General features: G+C 41.8%; 1 protein-coding gene and 1 long non-coding RNA gene across 2 annotated transcripts; one reads left to right on the top strand and one right to left on the bottom strand.

Moving 5' to 3' along the window:
* Positions 1-1,434: 1,434 nt before the first annotated feature.
* Positions 1,435-3,534, bottom strand: LOC146271799 (uncharacterized). The gene is made up of 3 exons (XR_014767109.1): positions 3,422-3,534; positions 1,950-2,018; positions 1,435-1,715 (listed from the first exon to the last, which is right to left on the bottom strand). It is a non-coding gene; the product is annotated as an uncharacterized LOC146271799 (long non-coding RNA).
* Positions 3,535-7,547: 4,013 nt separating this feature from the next.
* shhb (sonic hedgehog signaling molecule b) lies at positions 7,548-10,782 on the top strand. Its single transcript, XM_084707166.1, has 3 exons — positions 7,548-7,847; positions 8,933-9,194; positions 9,594-10,782. The coding sequence occupies exons 1-3, from the start codon at positions 7,548-7,550 to the stop codon at positions 10,268-10,270; spliced, it is 1,239 nt and encodes a 412-aa protein (XP_084563292.1). The 3' UTR covers positions 10,271-10,782.
* Positions 10,783-18,731: the final 7,949 nt, after the last annotated feature.

Raw genomic sequence — 18,731 nt, 5'->3', positions numbered from 1 at the left:
TGTATACATTGTGACAATGTAAAGTTATGCTAAGGGATATGGTATTTGGAAAGAAATCGGTCATTCAACCCTGAAGTCCATTGTCCCTAGAAAACACGTAATGCATATTTGATTGGCCATTTAGATATAACTGATAGAAGTAGTGGTAGCCACTACTTTGGCTAAAAATATTTCATGAATCACATGTCTTAAAGCATTACTGAATCACTCTGAGTCGGCCTACTCAGCGTACTATAGTTGTGGATCTCTCAATATTTAGATTAGCACTACTCGATTTCCTTCAACTTATTTGGGAGGTGGGAGGAAGGGGTTTAGGGAGTCTTTTAGCTTGTATTGATTGTTCCCTCTTCATATATTACCTTTGGGAGATTGAGAGAGGTGCAGAGGCACTTAGGATATTAAACAAGATGCCAACTTTAGTGGACCAGACCTTTTAGTGGTGCCATTAATTAAACTGCATTGTGTACATGGCAAGTGTCTGGCAGTGGAGGCAGATGGACATTGGGGTGAGCTGGGTTGAGAGCTAGCATTGCCAAGGAATGACGCATTCTGGACTCAATAGGCAATAGATGCCAACTTGTAGTGAAAGTTTTTCAGTAGATTCCATTTAAACTTTCTGCAGCAGGTTTGCTGACTGCCATGACACAGTAACACATTTGGAGATTAATAAAATGTTCCTCAAAATGCATAAGATACTGATTAGGACAACCTATATAAATGTAAGAGGTTTAAAAGAATAGGGAATTGGACACAATCTATAAATATTAAATTAGGAATGTCAGAGTAAAATCTTTGGGCAGCATGGAGTTTAAACCCAGGGCTATGGCAAGTTGCTATATTATAATCACTCTCCCAAAATCTGCCACTCTGTCTCTAAGTGATGGGAAATCTGTGGCTTTCCTGAGACAATGAGTAATCAATAGCTTTCAGGACCATAATAATCGAGACATTCCATCATATTTTTGCTGCTATTAAAGTGGCCAATATATACTCTATTTGCGCAAGACTGTGATGAAATATTGATTTCTTTCTACACTTCCAATGTTTGCCACCATAAATATTTGATGTGGTACATAATGGTTGTTTCTTTCTCATTTGTAAGATGTTATCTCATCATAAAAGCCTTGATCAATAGGCTGCCATTAAATACAGGAGCAACTATACTTTCCCAATCAGACAGGGCTGACTCGTAAGCACATATGGCTCACTCTTGGTATAATGGTAGACAGTGCAACAAAACAAGCAGTAGACCAGCAGATTCTGAATTAACACATGTAAAGGACTGTTTAGTACTAGACAGTATTCCTACACAGATTCCAATATCTAGGGTCTGGAATGACTGCATGTTTTTGTGAGTAGTTGGGAGAAAGATTTCCCCTATGTCAGGTTTATTAGCACACCATTCATAGTCTGTTTAATATTATGAGCTCATTAGGATTACCTTTAGCAAGGTGACAGTTTAGGACTCCCCAGTCTCTACGCGGCTAATTGCGAGGGCAACTAGAAATTAAAGTTTCTATGGGAGATGTTATGAGGTACTTGGGATGAGTGATAGATCAAGACTGCTGTCTGAGATGTCCTTGAGACTCCCAAAGTGGGTAATCTTTACAATCCATAAAAAGGAAATACGATGTCTACATTACAGTGATATATCTGATTAAATGGATGTTCCAATTCTTGATCCTCTTCAGAAAGGGTTTCACTGCGGCTCTGTTCTGATACAGTAAAAAAAAACATGGAGCTACACGTTGATGTAGGTTTGGAAGGTTATGGATGGAACAAATTATTGGAAAATATTGACGGTATTACTAGCGACAATAAGACAGAGGTCAACAATTAACACATATGAAGGTGCTCCCTGGTTTAGAGACCACAATCTTTAGCCACTGCAAACCTTCATTTGTGATTAGCTGACTCAGCTGGACTGCTATATAATTCAATGAGCTCACCTGATAGGCCCAGCCATGTATCTGTCAGATGGAATAAACTGTGACTGCTGTAATGGTCTGTCTGCTGAGCTGTCAGGAAAAAAACATGAGCAGAAGCTTCAGTACAACTAAGGTCAACATATTGAAGTCTTCAAGTGGTCCTTTGATAAACATTTTCAAAAATATTGTAACGATTGGCTATATGTAATAAAAATGTTAAATTTTCAGAGGTTTTAATTTTCTGACAATACAACATAATAATGGATCATCTGTGAAAATGTCAGATTGGCACACAGTTGGGTTAGCTTATTGTTGATGGCCATGTTGATTTGTGAGGTGATGAGGTTCACAGCATTTGTTCTGCATTGAGCCGTTCATGGTGGCTGGAAAAAGATTATGAAATAGAAATTAATCTCATTAGTGGACTGATTTACTACTAATTCCTGTACACATTTCCCATAAAATCCTCTTTTACCAGTTGCTCAGTGCGTGCACCTTCATGTTGTTCCTTCTAAGGGGTTATTTAGACGACCCTAAATTCCCACTCGATGAAAGAAGGGTTTGGATGGTTTAAAACAACCGATTTATTACACATAAATTATGTCTCTCTAGTAAATGTAAAAGTGTAACTTAATGTTTAATACATAGTCATTGCACATACAATGTGCATGTTTGTTGTTTGTTGAGTAATAAAAATCGACATTTTAAGTTCAAGTTACCTGTGTGTCTGAGCACAGCACTCGAGTTTTATGCGTGTCCAACCTAATTATTACCATTACACCAATGATACATCACTGGTCAGAGACCTACATATGGGCTTGCATGTACTGGTTACAAAACTATACTGTAAAATTAAACAAAATAACGATTGAGAAGGAGCCTACAAAACTAATGGAAATGTTTTGACTGAGCCATTGTTTGTATGTTGCAATTCTTTCTTGGCCTTTGTATACCTCCTGCTCATAATCATGTTTTAAGCAGCTTTTCTCAAAAAAGTGTGATCTTGGCTGAGCATTTCCATCACAATCTGCAATTGTAAAACTTGTGCTAACGATGTGCTTAATTTCTCTGAATTCTACGGCTATATTTAGACAATTATTACAAAATCGTTCACAAATTAAGATCAAGGCCATCAATTAAAAAGGCACTTGGGCCTATTCAACATGCAGAACTGACCGTAGATCAGCAGTCTTACACGGAGACGCTTTGCTCTGTCCTGCCATTTTTGTTGTCAACGACATTGTCGTCGACAAGGGAGAACATGATCCGTCAACTTCACAGTTACCTCAAAATCAAGTCGTGTTTTAGCCCAAACCCACAACTCGCCCACATTGATATAGCCTAGAATTCAACCACAGTGTGCAGTAACATCCAATTACCAGAATAATTAGCTAGTGTTTTCCTGAGTCTTAGCGTCTAGACTTCTCACTCTGCAAGAACGATTGACAAAGCTATTAGGTTTCTCTTTGCAAGAATACTGGCTCTTGACATACGTGCAGTGTTGTAGCGACCGGAGGGAGCCGTCGCTGCTGTTGCTAGCTTTAGCTAGTTCCATAATTGTAACGCGAGGACTTACGGGACTGTTAAATGTTTTGTCTTATTAAAATGATGGTTGTGAAATGTGGGATTGTAGTGTGCGCCTATAGTGTTGGCGTGACGTGTTGTAAATGTGTCACTATGACTGAGGCGCAGGGATTGATCACATCTGGTCAAAATTCATTCACTTGACCTGTTACTCGGAAATCACTGCCTCTAAAGCAATAATATGTCAACGCTAGTTCCCAATAGTTTAGTGCTACTGTAAACTACAGTAAACTAGTTACCTGGTTCTGGCTTCCCCACTTGGAGGAGTCTGTAACACCAGAGGCCAGGTTTGGAATCCAGCTATCTGCACCTGGGCACCTATGTCACACTTCCTTAAATTGCTTGTATTGTATGTTGTAGTTCTTCCTGTGGTGTTGGTTTCAGCTATAGAATGTGATACAAGACTCAACAAAGGACTGAGGTGAGTAATATGTAGAATGATATGGGTTAGCTGAAATGTCCTTAATTGTGGTTTGAAAGTTCTAGCATCAGCTATGGCAATCCATGACACATCTCTGGTCATGGCTGCGTATTTCATCACGCAAAGCAAACACATTTGATACATTATAATCTAAACATGCAGCTCTTTTTGCCCTATTCTTAAGGGAGGTAGCCATGTATCCAGATGAGTCCTGAGGTCCCTGTTAATCTTCATTATCCTTCTTGGCTCATATTGATTGCCTGTCCAGCCCACTCCCTTCTTTTTCCTTCACCTTGTGGAATTGCCTGTCACTTTCCTCGAAGTGGTTACCATAGCAATAGACCGTTTGATCCAACCACAAGTTCTGATGGCTGAAAAATTGTCCTCGATGAAGAGAATGCCCTCTCTTTCTTTCTCTCTCGCTGCACTTATGAGTGATGTTTGTGAGATAGGAATAGCTGGATAGAACAGAAAGCCACAAGTTCTATTCATCTGCATGAAGAGGAGCCATGGACTCGCCATATAATGCTTCAGGACATGAGACCAACAGAGGAATATTATAAAGGCGATATAATAATATGTTAGGTAGTCTCAATATCCCTGACAATAATACTTTTACTGTCAATCCTTGCAGCAAAACATTCAAAAACAAACTTTGTGCTGCCTGCAACATTTCAATTTAAGGGCCTAAAAGTCTCTGCAATTTGACAGCCTAGAGGCCACAGTTACACATCACATATCAACTGGAAATATCTATTTTTTCAGTATAAGAATATACATTAAAAAAGGAGAATGGTTTTGGTTATTTCACAAATTAAAGTCAAAGTACCAACAGTTTAATGTGGATCCAGGATTACTATCAGTGTGTGAGAGAACAAAAACAACATAACAGCTTAACATTTTTGACCCGCTAATAAGGGTTATAACAGTGTGGAATTCTACCCTTAACTCGGTCTTGTTTTAGAACACAAATGAAGTCGTTTTAAAACACGATCAGTTGATCTTTGAATTTCAAACTGTCTGGATTTCTTTTCACAAAGAGTTCTTTGTGAAGCCAACTGATTGTTTGTAGTAGCTTGTTCGTTTAGACTGAGAAAATTATGGTGTGTTTCTGATCCTCGTTGCAAAGAAAAAAGTAGACATTAATAAGAGTATAAAAAGATTCCTCATATGATATGTCTCCAGAGAGCTTATGAGCAAAAACCGGTCTCCACAAAATGCTGTAAGTGGTAAAACTCCCTATCAGTTATGAAATGTAGGCCTAACTAAGTCAAGAGAACGAAGATGGTGAAACATCACAGATGTCTCATATAAGTGTGCCCTAACTTTAAGGCCAAGTGTTAACTGAGTGCTGCTGATCTGTCTGTGTTTGCAGACTGAAGTTAGCGTACCCAAGTTGGTGACTTGACAAAGTGTCGTTGGAGACCAAGAGGTCTGAGGCAGAGTCTGGCTCTGAAGCAAACAGACTCTGTAAATCACACACTTACATGACAAATATACAATCTTGCAAATTGCCCTTTCTTTTTCTTTCTCTCTTTCTCTAAATTTCATTCATTTATTACTCTTTTATTAAGGACATTATTGATTTGAGGTGAGGTCATGTGGCTGGACTAGAGTACGCAATGGGACACACAACCAGTGTGATTTATATGAATGAAAATAGACTAAACATTTTTTAAATGCGTAAAAGGAAATGGATCTTGGAAGTGGCAAGCAAAAAAGTTTTTTAATTATTTCACTATACAAACTTTAGAGGTCAAAGGCAGCTGGTTACCTGGGGATGGTCATTGTATGGTAACACAGTGAATAACCTGAATAGGATCCTTTACTGTGAAAAGGATGGTCTCTAAAGACACTGATTCAGATTATATGTTCTTGGTGACAAATATCTTTTTTTCTTATTCTTTCTCGTACCTGACCTCTGACCTCTGTACCTGACCTCTGTCCCATGTGTTGTACATACCAGCAGACTTTAGATTTTGTCCTCATTTGAAAATATTAAAGTATTTTGCGTCTGTCTTAAGACTCTTAACATAGTTTAGGGATCAGGATTAAAAACCTTGTGTTAATTCTAATCCTAACATTTTAGCAATTCATTCCTGAGGCCTACTTCTAGATTGCTTTAAATAATGGCCTTTTCTCTGAAAGTAAAGAAAGATATTGTTCATTGGACACAGATGCGATATTACAGAATGGAGATATACTGTCTTGTATGCACAGTGCTTGTTACAATGTTGCTGTCATAGGAAATAAGGGATACTTTTGGCGCTATATGGTGTTCTTTCTAAGAATATGGTATATTCACCTTTTGTAAATTGATACTACTAGGCCTGCATTTTAACTATTTGAATCACAAACATAATTGTTGTGTTGGGTGTCTTTACGGGTCTGGCTCAGTAAGGTAACGAGTGAGTGAGTTTTTTCTCACTTACATGTTATTTTTCAGCAACCAATGTGAGCCCGGGACAAGCAAACGTCAGCAATCAGACTTGGCAAAACACTGACTTCCAACAAATCTATGGCAAAAGAGGGCAGATTATGTGGTTAGGGTTTCCAAACACTTTTCCTGCTTGGGGCAAATCTCTTCGTTAGGCTGTTACACCAACAATTGTCATACAGAAACAGAAAAAGTGTGACCCCTGTTCTATGGTGTGTAAAGCCACAGATACTGTCCACGATCTGAGGTTGTTAGTTTGTACCTGTCTATGAACATGGCTGTCAGTCTGTCTTCCTGTTTTTATGCCTTTCAAGTTCTCTGTTGGTGATTCTTTGCCTGCCCACCCACTGATAGATCTGGTTGCAATCCTGCCAACCTACATGGCTTTCTGTCTATACCTGTCTGTCTGAACTTCTGTCTGACCGTCTTTCTTTCCACCTTTCTGACATTCTTGCAGTTAGTTTACCTTGCTTGTGTGTCTTCATGTCTGTCTGGGTTAGGGTTAGGGCAAACCCATTTCCTCTAAATTCCAGATACATGAAGATGCTGTGAAACAGGGTGGATGCAGCCAAGGCATCAATCTGATAAAGAGGTGGGTCGGTGTTTGTTTAACAATCTATTTGAATACCAAGTAATTTGTCAAGGAAGTCAATAATTGAGTCAGGTGGCTGAGCGGTTAGGGAATCGGGCTAGTAATCTGAAGGTTGCCAGTTTGATTCCCAGCTGTGCCAAATGAGAGCAAGGCACCTTACTTGCCTCGAGGGAATGATTACTTATTGTAAGTCGCTCTGGATAAGAGCGTCTGCTAAATGACTAAATGTAAATGTAAATAATCCAGTTCACTCTGTCTCCACACACTGATGACATACCGGCTTATAAGAAGGAAGCCAACTCACTCATAATCTTCCACTAACGCGTGGCACACCGTCAAAGCGTCTTCTCTCATCTCTGAAGTAGCCCACTATAGCAACACCCTGCTCCACTGGCGCGCAGGCTAACGCAGGAGAAGTGTTGGATACGGCACCTGCCTCAATAGCGGTCGTATAGACTTCTATGAAAGGAGTTAAATTGAAAGAAAGGAAAAGAAGATTAACAAGGAGTAACAGAGAAGACGATAAACTAAGAGAAAGGATATACAAGATATCGATAAAAAAAAAAAAAAAATCTAACAGACGAGATGCTGATCATTTTAAGAATAGCGCTCGTGGGATTTGTCTGCCTGTTCCTAGCATCCGCTGGGTCTGCCTGCGGTCCAGGCAGGGGGTATGGGAAAAGGAGACATCCGAAGAAACTGAAGCCTCTGACATACAAGCAGTTTATTCCCAACGTGGCAGAGAAGACATTAGGGGCCAGTGGCAAATACGAAGGAAAGATAACTAGGAACTCCGAGAGATTTAAGGACTTGACTCCAAACTATAACCCAGACATTATTTTCAAAGATGAGGAAAACACTAACGCTGACAGACTTATGACACAGGTAGGATATTATTATGTTTGACATATTAGTGAATAGCTAGCCCACCAGTCTGCTAGCTTGAGGCATGACATGAAGGGTCATCATCTTTTATGATAGTATTGCTTTTTTAGGTTATGACATTCATGTGGTGCCATTTACTGTAATGATTTCCTATTTTATTTAGACATGAATCAGTGTAAAACAAGTACTTAGTTGAGCGTATCGGGTTTTTTCAGTGAACCGTGATGTAAGTCTGCGGTTAGGTTTAGCGGAGCATGACAAGACGTCACCGTGGATGCGTTGCGCACGAGGGCTTATGTGACCGGCTCTCGGTAGTTAATGGAGCTATAACTTCAATAGGCTGCCCTGAGCCCATGCATCTCTTTCTCTCTTTCCTTCCTTCTCTGTGTCTGTGTTAACACTCACGCTCGCACGCACACAAACTGGCAAGTCAGGCGTGCAGCAAAGGCTATTGATCCCGGAGGCATCTGTTCCGATCAAAATACAATGAACATGTAGGCCTACATCGTTCAATTTTAAAGCAAACGAAACAAAATGCTGACACAGATTATGTTCATAGGCTATTTATCAATGATCAGAGCCACACAAATTAATAATCGATGCATGATACAAGTCACGCATGTTCTATCGATGATGCAAATAGATGGCCTTAACATCTCTTAACTCTCGCCTATATAGCTTAGATCATTTGATTATTCGATAGGCCACGTACATTTTCAACTTTTTTGTTGCTTGAATCAGTCATTTCGCAACCTGGTTTTCAAATAATTATATTCGCCTAGGCTATCATGGTGTTTATCAAATATTTATCCTAACTGACAACTGTGAAGCACAGCCTAAGATTAAAACTTTCACCATTCCTACTCAAACTTTTGGTGGTGACCAGAACACTTTGGAAGTTGTCCTTTCACCTGGACACCTCATAGTCCCACTTAATAGCATATTGTTTGGTTGGGGTTAACTAAGAGTAAAAGTCTAATATCCTGCTTTCACGAAATTAAGTCCGTTATACTTTTTGAAACCTTCCAATTTACTTGGTCTGACGCAGCATTATCTTCTGATGGTGACCCGTTTTTCCTTTTCAGAGATGCAAGGACAAACTGAACTCTTTGGCTATTTCAGTCATGAATCAGTGGCCAGGAGTACAGCTCCGCGTGACAGAAGCTTGGGATGAGGATGGACACCATTCTGAAGAGTCCTTACATTATGAAGGGCGCGCGGTGGACATCACCACGTCTGACCGGGACAGGAGCAAGTACGGAATGTTGTGTCGGCTCGCAGTAGAGGCAGGGTTCGACTGGGTATATTATGAGTCCAAAGCCCATATTCACTGTTCTGTGAAAGCAGGTAAGTGGTTATTTTCATTCATGAATTATTAAGTGTCCTCATGTCAGTAGTCACACTAGACTACTCATAGACTATGCCAAGTTGCCTTATACATGAATTATTAAGAATAATTAAAGAGGCTGATAATTACAACATATAGGATCTTAATGTTATAGTCCAGTTATCAAATGGATTAAATCTACTTTTAAAAAGTTTAGACTACTTCAGGCAGGCATAGCACACCTATTTAAACGTTCGATGAGATACGCATTTGTTCATCATCTTTAATTGCATTTTAAACGTTAAACAGTAACAGTTTGCCTTTTGTATGATTTATAAATACTTTTTGCAAACGAATGTTTGCTTACTAATGTTCAGTTAGTTTTCGAGATACTCTATTTTTGTTTTGTTTCCACACAGAAAATTCAGTGGCTGCCAAATCAGGGGGCTGCTTCCCAGGATTTGCTTCCGTTATCCTCGAGGATGGTCAGAGAAAGATGGTGAAAGACTTGAAAGTTGGCGACAGAGTGTTGACAGCGGACGATGGGGGAAATATTGTTTCCAGTGAATTTCTCATGTTTATCGACCGGGATCCAAAGACAATAAGAGAATTCTATGTTTTTGAGACAGGGGAGCCTCGTAGTACACTAAGATTAACGCCTGCGCACCTTGTTTTCGTCACTAACAACGGCACAGGCAGCGACACGACAGCTGTGTTTGCCAGTAACGTAACACCTGGGCAGAAGGTGCTCGTGGTGGACGACGCTCTCGAACACCTGAAGGCAGTAACCGTGCAACGGATTTTCGTAGAGGAATATGAGGGGTCTTATGCTCCAGTAACTTCGCATGGAACCATCATAATAGACCAAGTTTTGGTTTCATGTTACGCGGTGATAGAGGACCACAAATGGGCGCACTGGGCCTTTGCACCGGTCCGGGTTGGTCACGCGTTCATGTTCTTAACTGGCCTATCGAAGGAGCGGGAGTACCCTCCTACCAGAGATGGAATACACTGGTACTCGGACATTCTATACCACATGGGAACATGGCTGCTGGACAGCAACACTTTCCACCCTCTTGGAATGTCGAAAAGTTGAAAAAGAAAGCCCATAGGCTGTATATTTTAATTTCAAAGACACAAATGCGTATAAACTTTGGGCCACTGGTTCCAGAAACTCATATTCATATCGTATTTATTCACTTACGTAGCTTAGGCTTCCTTCATGAAATAGTTGCCTACTATGAACAGTTTGTGAATAATCATTTTCTTAACCAATTTAACCAACAGTTAGGCCTATGACTGCAGTGTTCAAATGTGTTCTGAAATCTCTTCAAATGTTATACGATTGTTATATTTTCATGGTTGAACAAAGTAGATATGGTCAATAAATTATATTTTTATACACTGTAAACCGTAGGCCTACTTTATCTGGTTAAGTAGTCTAACATCTGACAGTTTCTAGACTATTTCCAAACGTCAAACGGGGCAGACTTGCGCTGACCACGCATGTAATTTAGGCTACACGATCTATAAACCTTTTGAGAACGATGCTATCTATTCTGATAATTCAAGTGTTGGACAATGAAAATAAGTTTACAGGTGATTGGTCCTTTCTTTCCGGCCCGCTAATACAGGTTTGAACCTCATGTGGATTAGTTAAACCCTTGTGTTATCTTCGGGTCATTGTGACCCCTCAGTCATTGTGACACCCCCCCCCCCCCCCCCCCCCTCAAGTGCTGCAACAACTTTACCCCATGCAAAAATAAAGAGAAGCATTTTCTTTAAACCGTCGGCCTGTCTCAAGAAAATCAATTTGATTTGTTTTTGTATTGGGTAAAGTTGTTGCAGAATAACGATGGGTCGTTGTGAACCTTGGGGTCATTGTTGTGACCCGAAGGCAGCACAAGGGTTATAGATGGGAACGGGGTATCCTGCCTTCAAACTTGGTACAAGGGGGGCCTCTGGTGGCCATAGACCAAATAACAAATATGTCATTGAATTGTTGTCAAATGGCCCAATTATTACAAGATGAGTAAGTAAGATTTTGATTTTCATGCTGGCAGATAGGAAAGCTATACCCTACGACTAGACACAATTAACATTGACATTCTGCTTTAAAAGGAGATTCCACTCTGGAGTTGTAAAGGTACGCTAGTCCTTTGACACAGAATAGGCCTACTGCTGGCAGTTGGAGGCAACAGATGTCTTGGCAACATCTTAATCCATAATTTACACAAATCAATCAATAACTGCTTATCCCTGACCCATGCAAATGAATTAGGGGTTTAAGAATAACTCCTAACCCTCATCTTCTATCAGACAGGAAACGAAAGCCAGCCAAGCAGAACCAATAGCCTAACATTTCTTTTGTGATTTCATATGCTGTTACTCTGGGCTTCTCACAAAAATCGAGAGCAAGGTAGTGTACTCATTTGCATTTTAAAACTGGAAAATACTGTGTTTAGGATGCATGCCTTAAATTCAATTAAACTAAACTCTTTCAACATTTTGATATGTCACATGCATATTTCACAATTGGCTGAATGTAGTCATATTGCCGCAACTGCCGAAGAATTCAGATACTGCGTTGTGCAACATTCACCACAAGGTGGAGATGTTCGTTACCGATAACGTTCATAGAGAAATGTTGAAAGTAACTGCGGTCAAGTGCCGGCTACATTATTAGAGGACAAGGCCCTATATGCCAAATACATATTATGAATATATTAGATTGAACTATCAGATGAATTATGATCCACCATAGACTACGTTGATTCATATGGTACTAGCTCAACCCAACAGCCTATATAGGCTAAAGATAACATTAATGGGCCAATTAGCGGCTAGATTTTGGCTACCACTCACATTTTGCTTACATAATTAGAAAAGTTTCATTTGTTTTTCTTTTTATGTTTATTCATTAAATATGCATTGATCTAGACTGTTATGCTACTGTTACGGTAACGTCAGGAATTTATCAACCTGTCTGCGCGTTGCACGTACAGGAAACAGGATTCGCCATCAGAAGGGTTAAACTCACCTGTTTTCACAGTAAATTGCACTGATTGTATCAATCTTCTCGAGGATAAAAGGCGGGCTGACAGCGTGAGCGTGATGCACGCGGGGGCAGGTTTGACCTACCTGAATGGGTCCTACTGAAGTCAGCAGGATTTTCAGGCGGACACTGGCAGTTGATGAATAAAGCCCTTCAATTGACACAACACGGACGGGCGAATGTCCGCTGGTCTATCCCCTAGCTCCCTCCCTCTCACACACTCGTCTGTTTGTCTGGCACCGGGCGGCGCACGGCCCATCTGGCCCATCATGGCACCGCCGCGCCCCCGCACAACGACCTGCCGCGAGAGCCAGGAGTGTGCTGAGCCAACCAATTTAGTTTGCCCTTCTGGCGTCTCGTGATGTTTCAATACATCAGAGATAAGATCATCTTTAACGGATATTCAAAGGTCATTTTTGTGGGCCTAACACATTTTTAGATTTGTAACTGAGATGGGCATGTCCCCCCCCCTCTTTTTCTCAGCGCTTGGGTGTGCATGTGTGTGCTGTTTACATGGACTAATTATTGTTAGCTCACAGAGCTAAAGTCCAATTCATTAGCTCTTGGATCTCCAGTTCTATCTCTTAAGTTTATGACTTCCAGTGCAGTCCCAGTGCAGTCTGACCTTCCTTTGCTACATATGGCCTATCCTCCTCTGACTGTGCACCCCCTACCTGATCTTTAATGAGAAGGCCCTGAGCACTAACACACCACAGGACTCCATGTAAGCATCCACACAACCCCACTACTAACTCCACACGCAACTCTCAAGCCATATCCATCCACGCACAACTCTCTCACATACCACACTGCCACCTGATAAAGCTCTTCCTCGTCGGCACATGGTTCAGTGGTCCAGGGGCTGGGAATGAAGTGTGTAGACGTTTTCATGATGCATTTGGGGAAGGGCTGTCATTTCTGTCTGTCAGAGACATAAGCTATCTAGAATCCTTTAGAAACATTCTCTTAAATTCCATTGAGCCATGTGAAACAGACATACTCACCTGACATACAGCATAGTTTAAATGGTTTAATCCCCCACCCTTATGAAAAACCCATCACACTCTCTGATAATTATAATCATATCATAACAAGAAAAACATATCCAGTAGAGACAGCTTGTGACTCCTCCCCCCCCCCCCCCTCCTACTCTCACCCAGGGCTTGTGTTGTCTGTGAGACATGTATCATACCTGATGAAACATTAAAGACCTTTATCTGCTGCTACTAAGCTTCTCAATCTAAATCCCCGGTATTGGCTGAGCTTTCTTTATTCTTCGCTGCAACACACACAGATGCACATACACCCCCCCCCCCCCCCACACACACACACACACACACACACAGACACACAGAAATAATAATTGCGCACCTTGAGGGGCTGACGCATACTGGTGTTTACCTGAAGGATATTTGCTACTCTAGAGAGGGGAGGAAGGAAAAGAGAAAAAAATTGAAGAAAAGCAAGGAGAGAGGGAGGAGGGGAGAGATAACATTGTTAAAGGCTGCTGAGACTGACAGTAGAACAGAACAAAAATGTCCCTAGGTAGCATCCTTACTCTGATCTGCCTCTCAGCAGCCTTCTACCTCCATGTCAGGAGAAACTCCATTGATTTGTCTGTCTCTGGTTATTTTCCATCACAGGCCTCCACGCTCCACCACTCTGAAGACTGACATAATGTTATCTTCATTGCCAGTCAAACACTGCCAGCCTCTCACTTATCAGGCTGCCAGACAACAATGGCTATTAATTAATTTGGGGACGTTTGCATACATTGACTTCAAGCACCAAATCCAACATGTAAAATCTCATCATCATCTCTATATCTCAAGAGAGGCTCTGTTGTTTCAGTAATTTGTTGGTAAGAGGATTATTTTTTGACGATGGTCCTTCATAAATCACAGTATATTCTAGGATTACAGATAGTTTACAATGATCTCCAGTAAGTAATGGAGAGAATGAATGAGGGTGAAGAAGCAAATTAAACATGAAGAGTGATCCAGGGAGCTTGAGAGTGACTGAGATGGTTAGCAGATGAGGAGGTACGTGAGTGAAGGAGTTTCTGATAGGACAGGGGAGCAAAGCATGAATGCATGTGAGAGAGAGGCATTGCATATGACTGCATTGTATTGAATATAGATTTCAGTTCCAGAGGCAGGGGGAAACATGGCTGACAGTCGGCATTGATTGGCAACCCCGCCCACTGAAAGGGCCCTGACTGGGTTTATTGATCTATCTCCAGCGCATTGTCAGAGCTCATCATTGGCTCTAATGATAAGGCTCTGAATCAGGCCCTCGACCTTGGACTGGACGTGCTGGCGGAACAGACCACTCACATCACCAGCTTCAAAAAGTACATCCCCCAGAGCACACTGAGGACCACTGACTGCTTCGGGCTCAAGGGAGTGCAATTTGTGCCTTTAATTAGTGTATATGATAATCAGTCAAATACTAGCACTTTAGTATATTCCAATGGAATTTATACAACTTTTGTTGATACAACAGTGCATTTTCTCTGATCCGGAATGTCTTTTTTCCCTCCATTTCTGTGGAAGTTGGCATGCAGACTGGGCAGATTGACTTCGGGTCATCAAAAGGACAGGGACTCCTCCTTGACCTTTTGAACCCCCAGTTTCTCCCTGGCACTCAGGGCACTGACAGCGTCTTGGCAGAAGCTCTTTGGATTGGTGGAGGATAAAGGGCGCCCATCCAATAATGGGCATTCCCTTGGCAGGAAGAAGGAAGGACAGCCCGCTCCCACACTATTAGTGAGGCCTGGTGACCCCAAATTGCAACGTTTTAGGGTGTGAGTGGTTGTCAGGGAGTGTATGTTTCTGTATCTTTCTTTACTCTCAATGAAGAGTCCTGTAAAAGCTCTCTCAGTCTGTGTGGTGATTACTTTAGAGCAGCAAACCTGTTGGTTTTCTGCACTAGAGGGCAGTATAGATCTTACCTAACTGTGGGACATGCTTGTGTTCTTTGGCATTGCAAAGACAAAATCATATTTTACACAGGGGACAGAGAGAGGCTTGCCATGTTGATCAGGGGCCAAGTCCAAGTGCTCACCCATATCTTAGCCAGGGACATGGGCAATAAAGCGATATGTTTTGCATGTTTTTATATTGGGGTTCGTTGCCGAGGAAACCCATGTGAGCACGAGGAGAACCTGCAAACTCCACACAGAAAGGCCCGGGAGATTACCTACCTAGCACTGGATGGAAGAGACTGGCTCCGGGGCCTGTCAATAAAACCTGTGCTGTCCTGGGAACCATGAGCGGCAGAGCGGTAGACGAGGAGGTAGAGGGCAGGAAGTAAAACATGAGGCGCCATATTGCTCCACTCCTGCTGATGCAAAGTGACAAGTATGCTTCTGGTGGCACCTTGGGTGCAGGAGGACACCCCAGAGGAGCCCCATGTGTTGCTACAAAAATGTGAATATCTGATTGAATACACAGACATTTGTGTTGAATATAAGACAGTGGTTGCCTCACTGTTTAAGCTATGTTTTATCTCAAATTCAACTGGACTCTCCAAGGAGAATGACATGTGTAATATACAGAAATAGAGTAGAGAGAGAGAGAGAGAGAGAGAGAGAGAGACAGAGACAGAGACAGAGAGAGAGAGAGAGAGAGAGAGAGAGAGAGAGAGAGAGAGAGAGAGAGAGAGAGGGAGGGAGGGAGCGAGAGAGTCTCTGAGTGTAACCTAATTTTCTACAGTCCCTCTTAGCAGTAATAAGCTTGCCCCCATAATGTGTCAATCAGAGCCACCTGATACCCAAACAGGCAGCCTGCACTACCTGCTTGAGCCAGACAGACTTGGCACACACAAAATCACCCACACACATCTATGCACACACACCATGCACGTACCCACACACACACACACAAGTGACTTTAACTCACCATCCCTTTACTGAATCAGTGCTGTACCACACAAATAGATTTTGAGATTTTTCTCATCCACTTTAGCATTGAGAATAATACAATAACAATAACCACAATGACTAAATCCAAAGTCATGGCAGTTTTTCAGAAGAAATAGAGAGGATGCTTAACAAGTGCACTTTTACTGGAACATTTTACTGTTTGTGCCCATTGGTGGGGAATGGCTTGGTAGGCAAAACCCCTCACCTCTCATTCTTAACAGAAAATATGTGATTAAGCCTCAATCAAAAAGATTTTCCTCATCCTCTCATCCTTTCATTCCCTTTTTCCCCTAAACGGAATAAATCATTAAATCCCAGAAGCTCATATCAAACACTGCCAGTTGTGGAGGCAGGGGGTAGCCTATCAATGTTTACCTTCTCTCCAAACAGTGTTTAGCCATGGCAGGGCGTTGTACACACGTTGTGTGTGTGTGTGTGTGTATGTGTGTGTGCATGCATGCGTGTGTGTGAGTGTAGACAGAGAGAGAGAGCAGCTGCTACTCTCTGGGTGTCTCTGGGGACCACAGCAGGCCTGTGTTTGCTTTGTGAGGCACATCAAGGGCACACCAATGAGAGGACGAACCAAACCTTTGGACACCCCTCTCAGAAAGACACATACACTCAGGCAGGGACACGGTCTGAGACCAAAACAGAAACACAGGGACCAGGACAGAGACAGATACCAAGACACGGACACACACACACACACACAAAGGCAGACACAGACTCTCACAAAGAAAGATGGATACACACACGCTGATACAAACCGAGAGGTGATTAAAGCAATAGTCACAGGTAAAGGAAAAGAGGGAAATGCACGATGATAAATCGTTTGAGGCTCATGCTACAGTGGGACCTATAATACCAATCTAGTACGGCTATTGGCATCCATGATTAGGTTGAGAACCACACAGACCATCATATATACATGAGACACCCCCGGGGCAAGGGTATTGTGTGTAGATAGAGCCCGTCGTGGGGGTGAGACAGTGGGGGCACACTTTGGCCTGTGGTGCTTAAGAACCCCCTGCAGCTGTCTGTGTGTGTTACTGCTGTGATGCAGGATGAGGCCGTAGCACACACACACACACACACACACACACACACACACACATGATGTCTGGGTGTGTTGCTGTGATGGAAGATGAGGCCAGAACTGCAGAATGCTCAAGAGATAGGACTGTTATTAATGACTCATCAGTGGATCGTCAGTTGACAGACAACCACACACACAGACATACACACACACAGACACGTGCACGCACACAGTCACATGTAATGATTCTGCTGGTTCTATCTTATTTATATATCATGCTTCTTTTGGCAAACATTAGCCAGCCAAATGAATGTGTAACTGTCTATGTCTGGTAACATATAGTACAGTAATGACCCTGTACATATCATTACTACCGTGAACCCTGTCAGAGAGACCCAGGAAGCTGCAGAACCATGACATGCAGTAATATCCTAGCCAGGCCTCTGTAGTGTGTGTATGTACCTCCCAGACCAGTCAGCCGCCAGTCTCAGGGAAATGTTAGGGTTCAGTGATACGACGAGTGTATTCATCATTCAAACAAGGAATGTAGATGTTGACTACTCAGCCATGGTGCAGCAGCAGTCAAACTCCTGCAGTACTCTAGTCTCACACTCCCAGAAGGAAGAAGAGTCGCTCACCTTTGAATTAAAGTCAGTCAGGATCTGCAGATTTAGATATCCTGGATGACAGTCTGGTGTGGGATTAAGTGGGAAACATTGAGCTGTTTTATGTGATTGAATCGTCTTCAATAAGATGTATTGCAAAGCATGGATGTTTACATTAATATTGTACGTGAAGCATACGTGAAACAAAAGAAATGTCCACCAACATTGTAGCCCTGATCATCTGCTTGAGTTTTTATTATCAACCCTCACTAGGATTAAGAACAACTAAATCTCTGACGAAAGCACAATTAAATTTCCAGTCATGGGCTCCAGTCGTGGAGCTGAGCCAATTCATCCAGCATATAATCCTATGTATCAACATGGATAAGAGAAGACAAAGGCTTGGTTAATTGGCATTTTCAAAAAACAAACTCTGACTACATTCACAAGGACATGTCAACAGACGGATGGAAGTTTCCTGAAAATCACAAACAATTTTGACAGAGAGAATGGCAACCATGGCGTCTGCCATTTGCACACAGCAACGAACATAGCGCCCAGGCTGTGGTTTGTGGCGTCTGTAGTGATCTGTAGATATACTATGGTACTCTTTAAAGTTCATGCCCTGGCACAATATTCTAGGTTTAGAATGAAGTCCATGCAACGAGGACCAACTAATACCATTCAAATCAATAACACAGAAATAAAAATAGGAAAATAACCTGCTTTAGTGATAATGTTGTTTGAATAGTAAGTAGAAGCTTGAATTCATAGTAAAAACATAGCGCAATATCAGAGTTGACAGGCAATCTTCCCTAATGCACTGAATCAGCAATTACATCCTTGGTACTAAATGTCAGAATTAATTCCACAACCTAAAGTAATGCAATGATTTCACATGACATCTCCAATCGGTGAGTTTGGAGGTCTGCCCAA

The sequence above is a fragment of the Hypomesus nipponensis genome, chromosome 10 (assembly GCF_054491055.1).
Source record: "Hypomesus nipponensis isolate SF chromosome 10, ASM5449105v1, whole genome shotgun sequence".
In the NCBI taxonomy this organism is placed as follows: Eukaryota; Metazoa; Chordata; class Actinopteri; order Osmeriformes; family Osmeridae; genus Hypomesus; species Hypomesus nipponensis.
The sequence above is the reverse complement of the archived record's forward strand: the minus strand, read 5'-3'. Positions and strand labels throughout refer to the sequence as shown.

Coding starts and splice junctions, on each gene's coding strand:
- shhb (XM_084707166.1), top strand. CDS start 7,548: ATGCTGATCATTTTAAGAATAGCGCTCGTGGGATTTGTCTGCCTGTTC. Junction 7,848..8,932: donor CTGACAGACTTATGACACAG/GTAGGATATTAT, acceptor TTTCCTTTTCAG/AGATGCAAGGACAAACTGAA. Junction 9,195..9,593: donor TCACTGTTCTGTGAAAGCAG/GTAAGTGGTTAT, acceptor GTTTCCACACAG/AAAATTCAGTGGCTGCCAAA.